General features: G+C 54.5%; 1 protein-coding gene across 5 annotated transcripts in view; it reads left to right on the forward strand.

Moving 5' to 3' along the window:
- SH3TC1 (SH3 domain and tetratricopeptide repeats 1) overlaps window positions 1-14,864 on the forward strand; it is a 64,476-nt gene that overhangs the window by 40,633 nt on the left and 8,979 nt on the right. For all 5 annotated transcript variants that reach the window (XR_006060212.2, XM_042251683.2, XM_042251681.2 and 2 more), the window contains 4 exons: window positions 360-555; window positions 7,244-7,380; window positions 9,938-9,982; window positions 11,794-13,461. Coding sequence is in view for 4 of the 5 variants with exons in the window: in XM_042251683.2 (XP_042107617.1) it covers window positions 360-555; window positions 7,244-7,380; window positions 9,938-9,982; window positions 11,794-13,461 (2,046 nt within the window). In the remaining variant the exon portion in view is untranslated. The remainder of the gene's footprint in view (window positions 1-359; window positions 556-7,243; window positions 7,381-9,937; window positions 9,983-11,793; window positions 13,462-14,864) is intronic.

A 14,864-nucleotide genomic window follows, 5' to 3' on the forward strand; every position in this document is an offset into this window, starting at 1 on the left:
AGCCACCATCAGGCCCACTGCGTCTGATCTGACCCAGACTGACTGGTGTCTGCATGGCCTGTGGACCTGTTAAGTGAACATTTTCAGCTGGGTTTGCCCCGTTGGGCCCTGGGCCAAGTTGATCAATGTCCCCAGGCCTCATGCTCAGGGTGGGGATAAGGCACCACCTCCCAGGACCACGTGGACACCCAGCCCTGCAGTCTCACGACCCTGGCCGGGTGCCTGGTCAGTCCTCAGAAGAGCCGCAAGCTACCTGGCCAGGGACATCAGCGGTGTGCTCGAGGGCTGCCTGTTGGCCCACCCAGGCCCCTCCCGGTCCTGCCTCCCAGCACTGACCATGTGTGGCCTCCTTCCCGCAGCCATAGGCCAGGCCTTGGCCATAGCGGACTGCCAGGGCTCAGGGCCCGAAGAGATGACCTTCCGAAGCGGCGACCACATCGAGATCCTGGGCGCTCAGGTGCCCGGCCTGCCCTGGTGCCTGGGCCGGCACGCAGCCTCTGGCCAGGTCGGGTTTGTGCGGACAAGCCTCATCAGTGTGCAGGGCCAGGCGTCTGAGTGAGTGGCTGAGGCCCTGCCCCTTCCTCCTCCTCCTCATCCTCACCTCTGTCCCCAGGGCCTGACTTCCGCTTCCTGTCTGGACCCTCTCCTGCCCTTCCCCCAAGGGCGGCTGGGGCTGCCCCTGAGACATACAGGTGTCCACGTGCACGGGTGTCCCGGGGCTGTGGGGCCAGTGGCACAAAGTTGAGGGCTTGAAACAATGGACTAGAGGCCAGACGTGAAAATCACGGTGCTGGCAGCGTTCCTGCCCCTCGGGGCCGGGGGGACCCTCCCCGCCTCCCCCAGCTCCTGTGGCTCCAGGCGGCCCTGGGCCTGTGGCCACATCACCCCCCTCTGCCTCTCTGTGTGCTTGGGTTCTGTCTCCTGTTTCTCGTAAGGATAACCCAGGATCATCTCTTCACACCAACATCCTTGACTGGATCCAGTCTAAAAAGGTCTTATTTCCAAATAAGGTTACCTTCTGAGGGTCCAAATAGACATGGATTTGGGAGAAGGGAGGACACTATTTAACCCAGTACACTCTCTACTCCCCTTCATAAAGCCCTTTGAAGCTCTGGATCTGACCTTCAAGCCCCCCTGAGACCCAGGCCTTGCTGACCCGAATTTCAGGGGCCACTGCTCTGACCATCCACTGGCCCCTGGTCTTGTCTGCCATCCCTGGGGGGTGGGCGGGGGGCGGCACCCTTCCTGGCTGTGCTTCCTTCCCCGTGCAAGCCTCCCCACCCCCTCTGGGGAATTCTGAGCCAGGCCTATCCAGTCACCTCCAGGTCCCCACCACCTGGCCCTAGGCAGCACAGAGGAGGAGGGAAATGACCATTAGAGAGTGGTCAGCAGCATAGGTACGTTCTTGGGCTTTTGCTAAGATGTCAGTACCCAGGAGTCAGTGTGTAGAAAAGACCTGTTATTGGTCCAGAAGCTGCCCCTGGGTCCATCACGAGATGTTTGTCCCTAGCGCCCCATTAGCCCTGAAATCCTGTTTCATTCTTATCTGGCGCCTCGGACAAACCTGAGCCTCCAAGACCAAGTCTCGGCTGCCACTCCGCCATCACGACATGTCCTACCAGTCCGCTCTGTTCTCGAACTCAAGGGTCTCTCTGCTCCAGAGCCTCTTCCACCCGCTCATCAGAAGCAGGTTGAAGCTGGGCTGGGCTCCGATGCTGATGCTAGAAACCAGACCTTAGTTCCCCAAAGCGTGCTGCCCCCAAGGCTCCATCTCAAACTTCACCAGCACCGATGGGCTTTCCACGTGCCCTGGGTGGTGGAACTCCCAGCACAAGACAGTTGCCACCATCTCTGGGGAGACCGCAACGTCAACAGACAGCTGGGCCCCATGTGACTTAGACATGTCCTGAGCTTGCCAAGGGTCTGTGGTGCGATTGCTGTGGGTCTGAGCTGGCCTGTTGCCCTCCCTTCACCCGGAAGGTTGACGGGGCCCAGTGCCATTGATCCTATTCACAACCAGAGAAGCGCCGACAACCTCTCTCATTTACTCACAAGTACTTTCTAAACGTCTTTCCTATGCCAGATCTGGGTCTTTCACCTTTAGTTTAATGAACATTCTGGTGGCTATTCTTCATTTCTTTTATTTTGCCGTAATTTGGGCTTAAGGAAAAGTTGCGAAAAGAGGGTAAAATTCCTCTGTGTCCTTCACCCAGTTTGCCCAGATGTTAACATGTTATGACGCCTACTTTCTCCTGTTTGTTTTTTTACTTCATTTTTTTTTTCTTCTAAATTCTTTGGGAGTCAGTTGCAAACACGATGTTCCTTTACCCCTAAATAATGCAGTGTGTTTCCTGAAACCAGGACATCGCTTGCATGAGCACAGCACAACTGTCAAAATCAGGAAACTAACACTGATAGAATTGTTTTCCACAGATCTTAGATCCGGAGGGTTGTTGTTGAATTATGACGCCGGGGTTCTTGGCCCCCGGAGGAGAAGAATTCAATCCGGGGCCAGAGACGAGGCTTGATGGCTCAGAGCTTTGGTGTAACAAAGTTTTATTAAAGTATAAAGGAGATAGAGAAAGCTTCTGACATAGGCATCAGAAGGGGGCAGAAGGAGTACCCCCTGCTAGTCTTCAGCTGGATGTTATATAGTTATCAGCAGTCTGTTAATGAAAGAAAGGAATGTCTCAAAACTTAGAATGGCACCAGGCCCCTCACCCACAGGATGTATTTTGGGATAATTTTGGCTCCAAATGGTTCATCTTGGGCCATAAAAGGATTAACTTGAATCTTGAAGAAGGGCAGAGCACCATACAAATAGTGTCATTTACATAGATTAGAGGAACAATATCAGAGTATAACATACTGGTTTATCAAGTAGGTTCTGAGCCCAAAAGGCAGATCCAACTTGAAGACAGAGTTTGGGGTAAATGCATAGGACATTAGCATCAGTTCAGTTCAGTCGCTCAGTCATGTCTGACTCTTTGCAACCCCATGAATCACAGCACCAGGCCTCCTTGTTCATCACCATCTCCTGGAGTTCACTCAGACTCACATCCATCGAGTCTGTGATGCCATCCAGCCATCTCATCCTCAGTCGTCCCCTTCTCCTCCTGCCCCCAATCCCTCCCAGCATCAGAGTCTTTTCCAATGAGTCAACTCTTTGCATGAGATGGCCAAAGTACTGGAGTTTCAGCTTTAGCATCATTCCTTCCAAAGAAATCCCAGGGCCGATCTCCTTCAGAATGGACTAGTTGGATCTCCTTGCAGTCCAAGGGACTCTCAAGAGTCTTCTCCAACACCACAGTTCAAAAGCATCAATTCTTCGACGCTCAGCCTTCTTCACAGTCCAACTCTCACATCCATACATGACCACAGGAAAAACCATAGCCTTGACTAGACAGACCTTAGTCAGCAAAGTAATGTCTCTGCTTTTGAATATACTGTCTAGGTTAGTCATAACTTTTCTTCCAAGGAGTAAGCATCTTTTAATTTCATGGCTGCAATCACCATCTGCAGTGATTTTGGAGCCCCCAAAAAATAAAGTCTGACACTGTTTCCACTGTTTCCCCATCTATTTCCCATGAAGTGATGAGACCAGATGCCATGAACTTCGTTTTCTGAATGTTGAGCTTTAAGCCAACTTTTTCGCTCTCCTCTTTCACTTTTATTAGGAGGCTTTTTAGCTCCTCACTTTCTGCCATAAGGGTGGTGTCATCTGCATATCTGAGGTGATTGATATTTCTCCCAGCAATCTTGATTCCAGCTTGTGTTTCTTCCAGTCCAGCGTTTCTCATGATGTACTCTGCATAGAAGTTAAATAAGCAGGGTGACAATATACAGCCTTGACGTACTCCTTTTCCTATTTGGAACCAGTCTGTTGTTCCATGTCCAGTTCTAACTGTTGCTTCCTGGCCTGCATACAGATTTCTCAAGAGGCAGGTCAGGTGGTCTGGTATTCCCATCTCTTTCAGAACTTTCCACAGTTTATTGTGATCCACACAGTCAAAGGCTTTGGCATAGTCAACAAAGCAGAAATATATGTTTTTGTGGAACTCTCTTGCTTTTTCCATGATCCAGCGGATGTTGGCAATTTGATCTCTGGTTCCTCTGCCTTTTCTAAAACCAGCTTGAACATCAGGGAGTTCACGGTTCACGTATTGCTGAAGCCTGGCTTGGAGAATTTTGAGCATTACTTTACTAGCATGTGAGATGAGTGCAATTGTGCGGTAGTTAGAGCATTCTTTGGCATTGCCTTTCTTTGGGATTGGAATGAAAACTGACCTTTTCCAGTCCTGTGGCCACTGCTGAGTTTTCCAAACTTGCTGGCATATTGAGTGCAGCACTTTCACAGCATCATCTTTCAGGATTTGAAAGAGCTCAACTGGAATTCCATCACCTCCACTAGCTTTGTTCATACTGATGCTTTCTAAGGCCCAGTTGACTTCACATTCCAGGGTGTCTGGCTCTAGACGAGTGATCACATCATCATGATTATCTGGGTCGTGAAGATTTTTTTTGTACAGTTCTTCCGTGTATTCCTGCCACCTCTTCTTAATATCTTCTGCTTCTGTTAGGTCCAGACCATTTCTATCCTTTATTGAGCCCATCTTTGCATGAAATGTTCCCTTGGTATCTCTAATTTTCTTAAAGAGATCTTTAGTCTTTCCCATTCTGTTGTTTTCCTCTATTTCTTTGCATTGATCACTGAAGAAGGCTTTCTTATCTCTTCTTGCTATTCTTTGGAACTCTGCATTTAGATGCTTATATCTTTCCTTTTCTCCTGGCTTTTCGCCTCTCTTCTTTTCACAGCTATTTGTAAGACCTCCCCAGACAGCCATTTTGCTTTTTTGCATTTCTTTTCCATGGGGATGGTCTTGATCCCTGTCTCCTGTACAATATCACGAACCTCATTCCGTAGTTTATCAGGCACTCTATCTATCAGATCTAGTCCCTTAAATCTATTTCTCACTTCCACTGTATAATCATAAGGGGTTTGATTTAGGTCATACCTGAATGGTCTAGCGATTTTCCCTACTTTCTTCAATTTGAGTCTGAATTTGGCAATAAGAAGTTCATGATCTGAGCCACAGTCAGCTCCTGGTCTTGTTTTTGTTGGCTGTATAGAGCTTCTCCATCTTTGGCTGCAAAGAATATAATCAATCTGATTTCATTGTTGACCATCTGGTGATGTCCATGTGTAGAGTCTTCTCTTGTGTTGTTGGAAGAGGGTGTTTGCTATGACCAGTGCATTTTCTTGGCAAAACTCTATTAGTCTTTGCCCTGCTTCTTCCGTATTCCAAGGCCAAATTTGCCTGTTACTCCAGGTGTTTCTTGACTTCCTACTTTTGCATTCCAGTCCCCTATAATGAAAAGGACATCTTTTTTGGGTGTTAGTTCTAAAAGGTCTTGTAGGTCTTCATAAAACCATTCAACTTCAGCTTCTTCAGCGTTACTGGTTGGGGCATAGACTTGGATAACTGTGATATTGAATGGTTTGCCTTGGAGACGAACAGAGATCATTCTGTCGTTTTTGAGATTGCATCCAAGTACTGCATTTCAGACTCTTTTGTTGACCACGATGGCTACTCCATTTCTTCTGAGGGATTCCTGCCTGCAGTAGTAGATATAATGGTCATCTGAGTTAAATTCACCCATTCCAGTCCATTTTAGTTCGCTGATTCCTAGAATGTTGACGTTCACTCTTGCCATCTCTTGTTTGACCACTTCCAATTTGCCTTGATTCATGGACCTGACATTCCAGGTTCCTATACAATATTGCTCTTTACAGCATCAGACCTTGCTTCTATCACCAGTCACATCCACAGCTGGGTATTGTTTTTGCTTTGGCTCCATCCCTTCATTCTTTCTGGAGTTATTTCTCCTCTGATCTCCAGTAGCATATTGGGCACCTACTGACCTGGGGAGTTCCTCTTTCAGTATCCTATCATTTTGCCTTTTCCTACTGTTCATAGGGTTCTCAAGGCAAGAATACTGAAGTGGCTTGCCATTCCCTTCTCCAGTGGACCACATTCTGTCAGACCTCTCCACCATGACCCGCCCGTCTTGGGTGGCCCCGTGGGCATGGCTTGGTTTCATTGAGTTAGACAAGGCTGTGGTCCTAGTGTGATTAGATTGACTAGTTTTCTGTGATTATGGTTTCAGTGTGTCTGCCCTCTGATGCCCTCTTGCAATGCCTACCATCTTACTTGGGTTTCTCTCACCTTGGACGTGGGGTATCTCTTCACGGCTGCTCCAGCAAAGCACAGCCGCTGCTCCTTACCTTTGACAGGGGGTATTGCTTAAGATAAACATTTCCATAAGAAAAAGGCATTGATTGGTTACCTTCAGATGAAACCAGGTGTCATGGCAACACAGAATTTTAAGAGAAACCTCCTTTTAAATTTGTACAGAGAAGGAAAAATATCGCTACTTTGTTTCCTCCTGCTGCTTAAGGGAGATAAAAATGTCTGACACTTGCAGGCTATTTCCTCCATTTGGACACCCCTGGCCTTCCTGCCTGTTACCCTCTCAGATCCTGCTATTTTTCCCAGTGATCCTCGCTTTAGCCAAAGAAAATTCCAGACCCCATATTATCACCTGTCTGTCTCTTGAGTCTCATCTCTTTGATCTGAGATAGTCCCTTGGTCTCTTTGTCCTTTAGGACACTGACTTTTTGGAGGAATACAGGCTTATTATGTCCAACGTGTCATAATCTACCCTAAGGGTTTCTTTAACTTCCCATAATAGCTCCCTCTTAAGTTTCGAAGTACATTTGAAAGTTTCATATTTTGCTGCTAATTTGGTTCTATAAGCAGAAGTTGCCTCCCCCCATTCCCTCCCTCCCTTTGTTCCTTCCTGTTTTTCCTCTCCTGACTTTTCTGAGTACACGTGTGCTCTGTACCCGTGTTGTGTAAGGAGTTCTGGGAGATTGCAGTGTGGAGGGATTGAGTCTGCCTGCAGCTGCCATGGCCTGTCTCACAGGGGAAGGGGCATTTAAGGTGGGGTTTTGAAGGCTGCTCAGGAGCGCCTCTTCCAGAAACTGTGATCAGCAGTGTCTGCCACAGCCTTTCCTCTCCTGGGTGTCTGCCTCTGGCCCGAGCAAGCATCCTTGAGGGCGGGATCTATTTTGTTTTATCTTCAGGTCTTCATCACTGGGCAGGGCTTGTCTGCCAAGCGCGGGAGGGAAAAGGGTCTTCATACGAACTGTGTGATCTAACATGCAGTTTATTTTCTCCAGCTTTTTGGAAAACGTGATTTTTCTCAGTGAAGAAGAAAGGTCTTTCTTCAGCCGTGAAGGATGCTTTTCTGAGGAGGAGGCCAGGCAGCTGCTGAGAAGGACGCTCAGCACGAATGTCTGCACGGTGTACAGCCTGGGTAGGTGGGGGGACATGGGGGTGCTCCTCCCGCCCCTCAGGATGGCCCCGGGGACCTCTCAGGACCTGCAGCTGGCTGCACCTTGTCTGTGTAATCACGCAGTCGTGTCTGACTCTGTGACCCTGTGGACTGCAGCCCGCCAGCCCCTCTGTCCATGGGATTCTCCAGGCAAGAACACTGGAGGGTCGCCACACCCTCCTCCAGGGGATCTTCCCTACCCGGGCATGGAACTTGGGTCTCTGGCACTGCAGGCAGCTTCTTCACCGTCTGAGCCACAGGGAAGTGCACTACTGCCTGTGATTCAGAACAGTGTTCTTAGGGCAGATTCCCGGAAAGGCCACGAGGGTGCAGAGCTTGCCCCCGGCTGACACCCCTCAGCCCTGTTCCGTCCGCTCTGCTCTGCGAGGCTGGACTGTCCACTCTGCAGAGTGTGGCACAGCTCTGGTTTCGTCCACGTTCGCGGCGGCAGCCCCACCCCGCTGCCCTTAAGGAATCTTCCACCTCCTCCATCGTTCACAGTATTGAATGCCAGCCCCTGGGCACTTACAGGTGGCCAGATGCTGGCACTGCCTTCAGGACAGGTAGGGGCTGACAGGAGAGACAGAGAGAAGGAGCAGGGTAAGGGGCTGGGAGATGCAGGGAAGTGGGGCCTGAGCCTCCCAGCTGCCCCGGGGACAGGTCTCAGCTGAGCCGCTTCTCCACTGCCTCTAGGCACCAGCCTAAGACTGCCTGCTCCGCTGGGGCTGGGGAAGCAAGGGGGCCTAGGACTGTGGTACGAACAGTAGAGAGAGGAGGCGAGTCGGCAGCCACAGCTGGAGGTCATGGGCAGAGGGGACGGTTTGGGACAGGCCTACCCGCCACTCCCCGGGCCCTGGGGATGCAACGTTTCAGCTCATCTGTTCCTCCTGCGGGAGAAAATAAATGCACACATTTGGACGCATCCCCACAGATATGTGTACACGTACCCATGCATACTCACATAAGTACACAGACACACCCAAACACACGCCTACACACATGTATGTGTCCGTGTGTACACGCTCATGTGAACACACGTGCACTCACACATATAGCCACACACACACACGTGAGCATATGTTCACGCGTGTCTTTCCTGCTTGCCTCCTGACACATGTTATAAGAATTTTCTCACCAATGTTCAGTTTAAACTGATGGATTTCTCTTCCTTTGTTGTTCAGTTGCTGAGTCGTGTCTGACTCTCTGCGACCCCACGGACAGCAGCACGCCAGGCTCCCCTGTCCTTAACTATCACCCTGAGTTTGCACAAACTCATGTCCATTGAGTTGGTGATGCCATCCAACCATCTCATCCTCTGTCGTCCCCCTCTCCTCCTGCCTTCAGTCTTTCCAGCATCAGGGTCTTTTCCAATGAGTCGGCTCTTCACGTCAAGTGGCCAAAGTATTGGAGTCTCAGCTTCAACATAAGTCCTTCCAATGAATAGTCAGGGTTGATTTTCTTTAGGATTGACTAGTTTGATCTCCTTGCTGTCTATGGGACTCTCAAGCATTTTCTCCAGCACCACAGTTCAAAAGCATTAATTCTTTGGCACTCAGCCTTCTTTACGGTCCAGCTCTCACATCTGTACATGACTACTGGAAAAACCATCGCTTTGCCTAGATCAATCTTTGTCGGCAAACGAATGTCTCTGCTTCTAATATGCTGTCTAGGTTGGCACTGCTTTCCTTTCGAGGAGCAAGCGTCTTTTATTTCATGGCTGCAGTCACCATCTGCAGTGATTTTGGAGCCCAAGACAATAAAGTCCATCACTGTTTCCGCTTTTTCCCGTTCTATTTGCCACGAACTATTTGGACTGGAGGCTATGATCTTCATTTTTTGAATGCTGAGTTCTAAGTCAGCTTTTTCACTCTCCTCTTTCACCCTCATCAAGCGGCTCTTTAGTTCCTCTTCGCTTTCTGCCATTAGAGTGGTACTATCTGCGTATCTGAGGTTGCTGATATTTCCGGCCATCTTGATTCCAGCTTGTGAGTCACCCAGCCCAGCGTTTCGCATGACTCACTCCGCATACAAGTCAAATGAGAACTGAGGCCTCGGCAGATCAGCCCTCAGCTGGCCTGGCCCACGGTTTCTTCCCTGCTTAGGGAGCCGTGGGGGGGCCTCACTTGCTGCGGTGGGGTCCTCTCTGCTGGATGCCGCACGGCTGACAGCACTGCACACTCCCCTGTCTCTATGCAGCGCCTTCTCTCACCTGGTCTCCATGGCAGCCAGGAGGTGGGGCCGAGGCGTGGCAGAGCGCAGGTGGTAGGGGGAGGGGGTGCAAGTCCAGCTCTGCCGCCCAGCCCCGGGGCGAGGGCGGCCGGAGGAGGCTGCCTCGTGGCGGGGGTGGAGCCCTGCAGGGGCAGGGGTGCATCCTGGAAGACATGGCTTCTTGGCTGACGCCCCCCGCCTCGGGCCGGACCGTGCCTTCGCTCAGCGCTGGCGTCAGGGGTGTTACCGTCCTAGAGCTGCCCCCCGACTCGGCCCCAACCCGGAGGGCACTGGTCCCAGAGTGATGCCAGCCTTCTCTCTGACTTTTCAGACACGTCAGGAGAAGCTGAGACGCAGCAGCAGCAGGAGGAAGAAGGTGCGTCCTTCCCACAGGACCTGGGAGCCCTTGGGGCATGGGGCTGGGCCTCGGGGTGGAGCGGGCCGCAGAGCTCACTCCTCTGTGGGGAAGGGCTGGTGACATGCAGTCTGGCCTTGGGGGGAGGTTGGGTGAAGCGGAGGTGAGGCTCCCCCCCCGCACTGTCCCCATTGTAGGTGGGGTGACCTCTCCACTGCCTGGCCCATAGCCTGGCCCCCTGCACTGTCCCCAGCAAAGAAGCACATCCCCGCCATTGCCTGAAAGTGAAAAAGTCGCTCAGCCATGTCCGGCTCTTTGTGACCCCATGGACTCTATAGTCCATGGGATTCTCCAGACCAGATTACTGGAGTGGGGAACCTTTCCCTTCTCCAGGGGATCTTCTGAACCCAGGGATCGAACCCAGGCCTCCCGCACTGCAGGCGGATTCTGAGCCTTAAGGGATGGGCTTATGCCTGACTCTGGGTTTCTTTCTTTCTTTCTTTTTTGGCTGCACCAGGTTTTAGTTGCGGCTTGCAAACTCTTAGTTGGGGCATGTGGGAGCTCGTTCCCTGACCAGGGAGCGAACCCAGGCCCTCTGTATTTGGAATGCCGAGACTTAGCCACTGGACCACCAGGAAGTCCCTGGTTTTCTTTCATTTAACCCAAAGTAGCTGACTTTCCCCATGTGCTGCTTGGAGGAGTGCAGTGGATGGAGAGGGCGTTACTGTGGAGCCTTACGTTGAAAAAATCCCTGCTCTTTCCCATGCCTGCATCTCCACCACAGCAGAGGGTCTGCTTCAGCGACAGCCTGGGGACGCACGAGCCGAGGACCCTTTGAGATTTCCTCGGAATGGGATCCACCCACACGCAAACACGGAAGGGCCCTTGGAAGGAGGGCCGGAAGCAGCCCCTGGGTCCCAGGGCTGTCCCGGGGCCCTCCCCACTCCCGGATTTCTGCAGGCTGCCTTTGGGAGGACCTCAGCTGTCAGGGGAAGGGTAACAGGGATAATGCAGGAAGACGCCCCGGGGAGACCACGCGCCTCCACTGGACGGGGCATTTTTTAGCCAATCAACTACACGGTTGAGTTGTACGTTTGCTGCTCAACCGGATTTAATTTTTTTTTTTTAATTCCTAGTAATAGCTTTGAACACACTTTTTACAAGCGAACTTGAAACAGAAGAGTCTTTACCTCCCGCTTCTTTCCTTCCAAATTCCCCTTCAAAGCCCATGTTTTCCCAACAGGAAACGTAGCTTGTTTGCTCCTCAAGCCTGGACATGCCTCGGTGCTGGGTCCATCCAAGGCCAACAGGCCCTCAGCAGGCAAGGCAGCAGTGGGCAGCTCTTGTCCCCAGACTCTTCAGCAGTTGTTTTTAACCCTTTAGTAACCAGATTCCCAAACCAGCCCAGATGAGAGGGACTCTGGGGTCTGGGAGCCGTTCCCAGTGTTTCCCCTCAGAGGGGCCTCCGTGCTGGGGCCGGGCAGGTGGACGAAGACTCCACTGTCAGTTCTGAGGGCGCTTTGGAGCTCACGCTGGTCAGTAGCTCTGGTTGGCTACAGCTTGATGTCTTGGGGGTTCCTGCACGCGGCCGAGAGGAGAGGACTACTGTGAGGCATGTTAGTTGGTAGAAGCTTGGCTAACCTCCTCCATGTCCTCCCGGAAAGTCACCCCTATAGCCCTGCAGTGTGCCCAGCAGTCCACGGCACCTCAGATGCCCAGGGCAGCCTTATGGAGGAGGCGACAGGGACGTTGCCGCCAGGGGAGGGATGCCCCCGGGCCTGCCTGGACTCAGATCCCACTCTCACCCATCCGGGCATTTTGGTCATTTGCAGAAATGTCCCCGCCTTGCCTGAACCCAGAGCCACAGGAGATCCTGCAGGTGGTGAAGAATGTTCTAGAACAATGCAAGTCCTGTCAGGGCTGTCCCAAGGAACCAGGGTCCCCTGGTGTCCACAGGGCATCCAGTGGTGCGGGCCTGCCGGACACTGAGGAGCCCTCCTTCTGCCTGGATGTAGGAGATGACTGGGCTGACCCGGAGGCCCTGGGCTCGCAGCTGCTGTTCCTGGATGCACCCGGGTTCCAGGCCGGTTTCCAGGGCCTGTACGACCTCTCCCCGCCTGCACTGAGCGGCGTGTTCGGTGGCTTCAACGACGAGGAGGAGCTGGTCAGGCGGCTGGCCGAGGCCCGCGGGGTGGCCAAAAAAGCTGGGCTGCCCATGGCCCTGGCCAGGCTCTGCTTCCTGCTGGGACGGCTGTGCATGCGGCAGCTGAAGCTGTCCCAGGCCCGCGTGTACTTCGAGGAAGCCCTGGGGGTGCTCGGGGGCCGCTTCGGGGACCTGGTTCTGGTGGCGGCCGTGTACACCAGCCTGGCCTCAGTCCACCTGCGGCAGAAGAGCAAGGAGAAGTGCGCACAGGTGGTGCCCAAGGCCTTGGCCCTGCTCCTGGGGACGCCCAGCCACGGTGGCAGCTCCGAGGCTGACTCCGGCCTCCTGACCCTGGCCCTGCGGAGGGCCATTGGCGGCCGCAGCCCTCAGGCCGAGGCCCGGGCCTGCTTCTTGTTGGCCAAGCACCATGCCCGCCTCAAGCAGCCGGAGGAGGCCCTGCCCTTCCTGGAGAGGCTGCTACTGCTGCTACCCGGGGCGGCAGGGACCCCGGGCGCCTCCTGGCCCATGGACTGCTACCTGCTGCTGGCGGGCATCTACAGCCAAAGGTGCCTGCCACACCTGGCGCTGAGCTGCATCAGGGTGGCCTCGCTGCGGGCACAGGGCTCGCTGCGCAGCGCACTCCGGAGCGCGGCCCTGGTCCTGCAGAACAGCCCGCGGCTCCCCATCCTGCCCGCCCAGCTGGCTCACTACCTCCGGCGGGCGCTGGCCTCCCCGGCCTCCAGCTCCGGGCGGGCCCTACATGGCCCCATCTACGCCAGCCTGGCCCAGCTGTACAGCCAGCACGGGTGGCAGGGCAGGGCCATCGCCTTCATGGTGCAGGCCGTGGAGACAGACGCCCGGCTGGGTGGCCGCACCGTCGTGGACCACCTGGTGGCCCTGGCCTGGCTGCACGTCCTTCACAGGCAGAGCCCGGCAGCCCTGGGCATCCTGGAGTCCCTCCTGGAGGCAGCGGTGGCCACCCCAGACCAGGAGGGCCTGATCGCCAACATGACGGCCGTCGCCCTGAAGAGGACCGGCAGGACCCGGCGGGCGGCCGAGGGCTACTACCGCGCCCTGAGGGTGGCCCGGCGCCTGGGCCGCCCGCGGAATGAGGCGGTGGTCCTGGCCAACTTTGGGGCCCTGTGTCTGCAGACTGGTGCCGGCGGGCTGGCCCAGCACTACCTCCTGGAGGCTGTGAAGCTCTTCTCGCGGCTGCCTGGCAGGGAGGGTGGCCCGGACTTCACCCGGGTGCTGCTACGGCTGGGGGACCTGTGCACCCGCAGGGCGCTCGCCCGGCAGGCCAGGTGCTACTACGAGTGGGCCTTTCTGGTTGCCGTGGAGATGGACCACTGGGAGAGTAAGCGTCGGGCGGGAGGGCTGCCTGGGAAGCAAGGGCTCCTAGCATTTCTGTTCAGAGCGTCCTGGGGGTTGCAAATCAGAGGCAAGTGGTTGCTTCTCCACCGAGAATGCCGAGTGGTGGGAACCAGCAGGTGTTTTGAGGTGCCCCATGCTGGGCCAGATGTCCCCATGGCAACCAGCTCATCCTGGGTTGCCTGGGACCATCCTGCTTTCTGCACTGAAAGTCCCGAGGCTGGGAATCCTGGCAGTCTCGGGCAGACAGGCAGGGGGTGACCCCAGACGCAGCCCAGGCCAGGCAGGGGGGCAGCCAAGCCAAAGCGGCCACGTGGGCCTGGCATACTGGGTGCTTTGCTGGCGCTGTATCCTTAGTGTCTCCCAACAGCCGGGCACTCCAGACACCTCCCTGGCCCAGAGCTTGCGGGGCAGCTGCTTCATCCAAAGGCAGCTGCTGCGAGTGGTAGGCTCTGGGCCGGGTCTACCAGCAAACACGCCCAAGTGGCCCTCACAGGGGCTGCGGCCAAGCCACAGGAAACTGATGCTCGGGCCACGAGAGCCACAGAAGCAGGTGCTCAGCTTGGTGGTGGGGCGGCTCCAGGCCCCAGCTGGGAGGGGGCCAGCTGTTTAGTCTGAGACCTGAGGGATGAGAAGAATTTAGCCAAGTACGGGAGGGGCCCTGGCAGGAGGCACAGCAGCCTGTGCAAAGGCCCTGGGGTGAGTGACTGGGCCCTGCAGGGCGGTGCCAAGTTTGGAGTGAGTGGCTCAAGTGATGGGTGGTGGGAGCTCAGGTGGGAAGCTAGGCAGGGGCCCAAGACCCCAGGCTGTGGTTTGGCATTTTCCTGAGAGCACTGGGGCGCTACTGAGGGATGTAGGATCTGTTCAGTGAGGCTGGAAGGGGAATCCCCTGGACCTCCAGGAGGAGCCAGGAGCTGGGTCCCCCGACCTGCCCTGCAGCCTTGGTCAGGTGCAGGCGGTGGTCACCAAGGGCACATGGCCCCCTGGTGGCTGCTCAGAAACCTTCTGTGATGCCCCCACACCCCCAACCCAGGCACTGGGGGACTCAGACTTGGGAGTGCAAAGCTGGGGGACCCAGGAGGTCCTCCAGGGGGTCAGGGGGTCTGCCCCTCCGCCGTATGGAACGGGGAGGGGACTGAGGGCAGTGCTGACCCCCAGGGTCACCCATCCTTGCGCTGGCTCCGCTTTCAGTCCATTTCACTAGTTTGTGTCTTTCTAGGGCTCATTTCACTTAGATCATCTCATTTGCTGGCGTACAGTCGCTCACAGCTTCCCCCTTTTCCCCGTGAGATCCGTGGTGATGTCCCATCTATCCCTCCTGATCTTAGTCATCTTCGGCTCCCTCCTTTTTTTCTTGGTCAGTCTGTCACTTTTGTTAACCTATTCCAA

The sequence above is a fragment of the Ovis aries genome, chromosome 6, assembly GCF_016772045.2.
Source record: "Ovis aries strain OAR_USU_Benz2616 breed Rambouillet chromosome 6, ARS-UI_Ramb_v3.0, whole genome shotgun sequence".
NCBI classification, from domain to species: domain Eukaryota; kingdom Metazoa; phylum Chordata; class Mammalia; order Artiodactyla; family Bovidae; genus Ovis; species Ovis aries.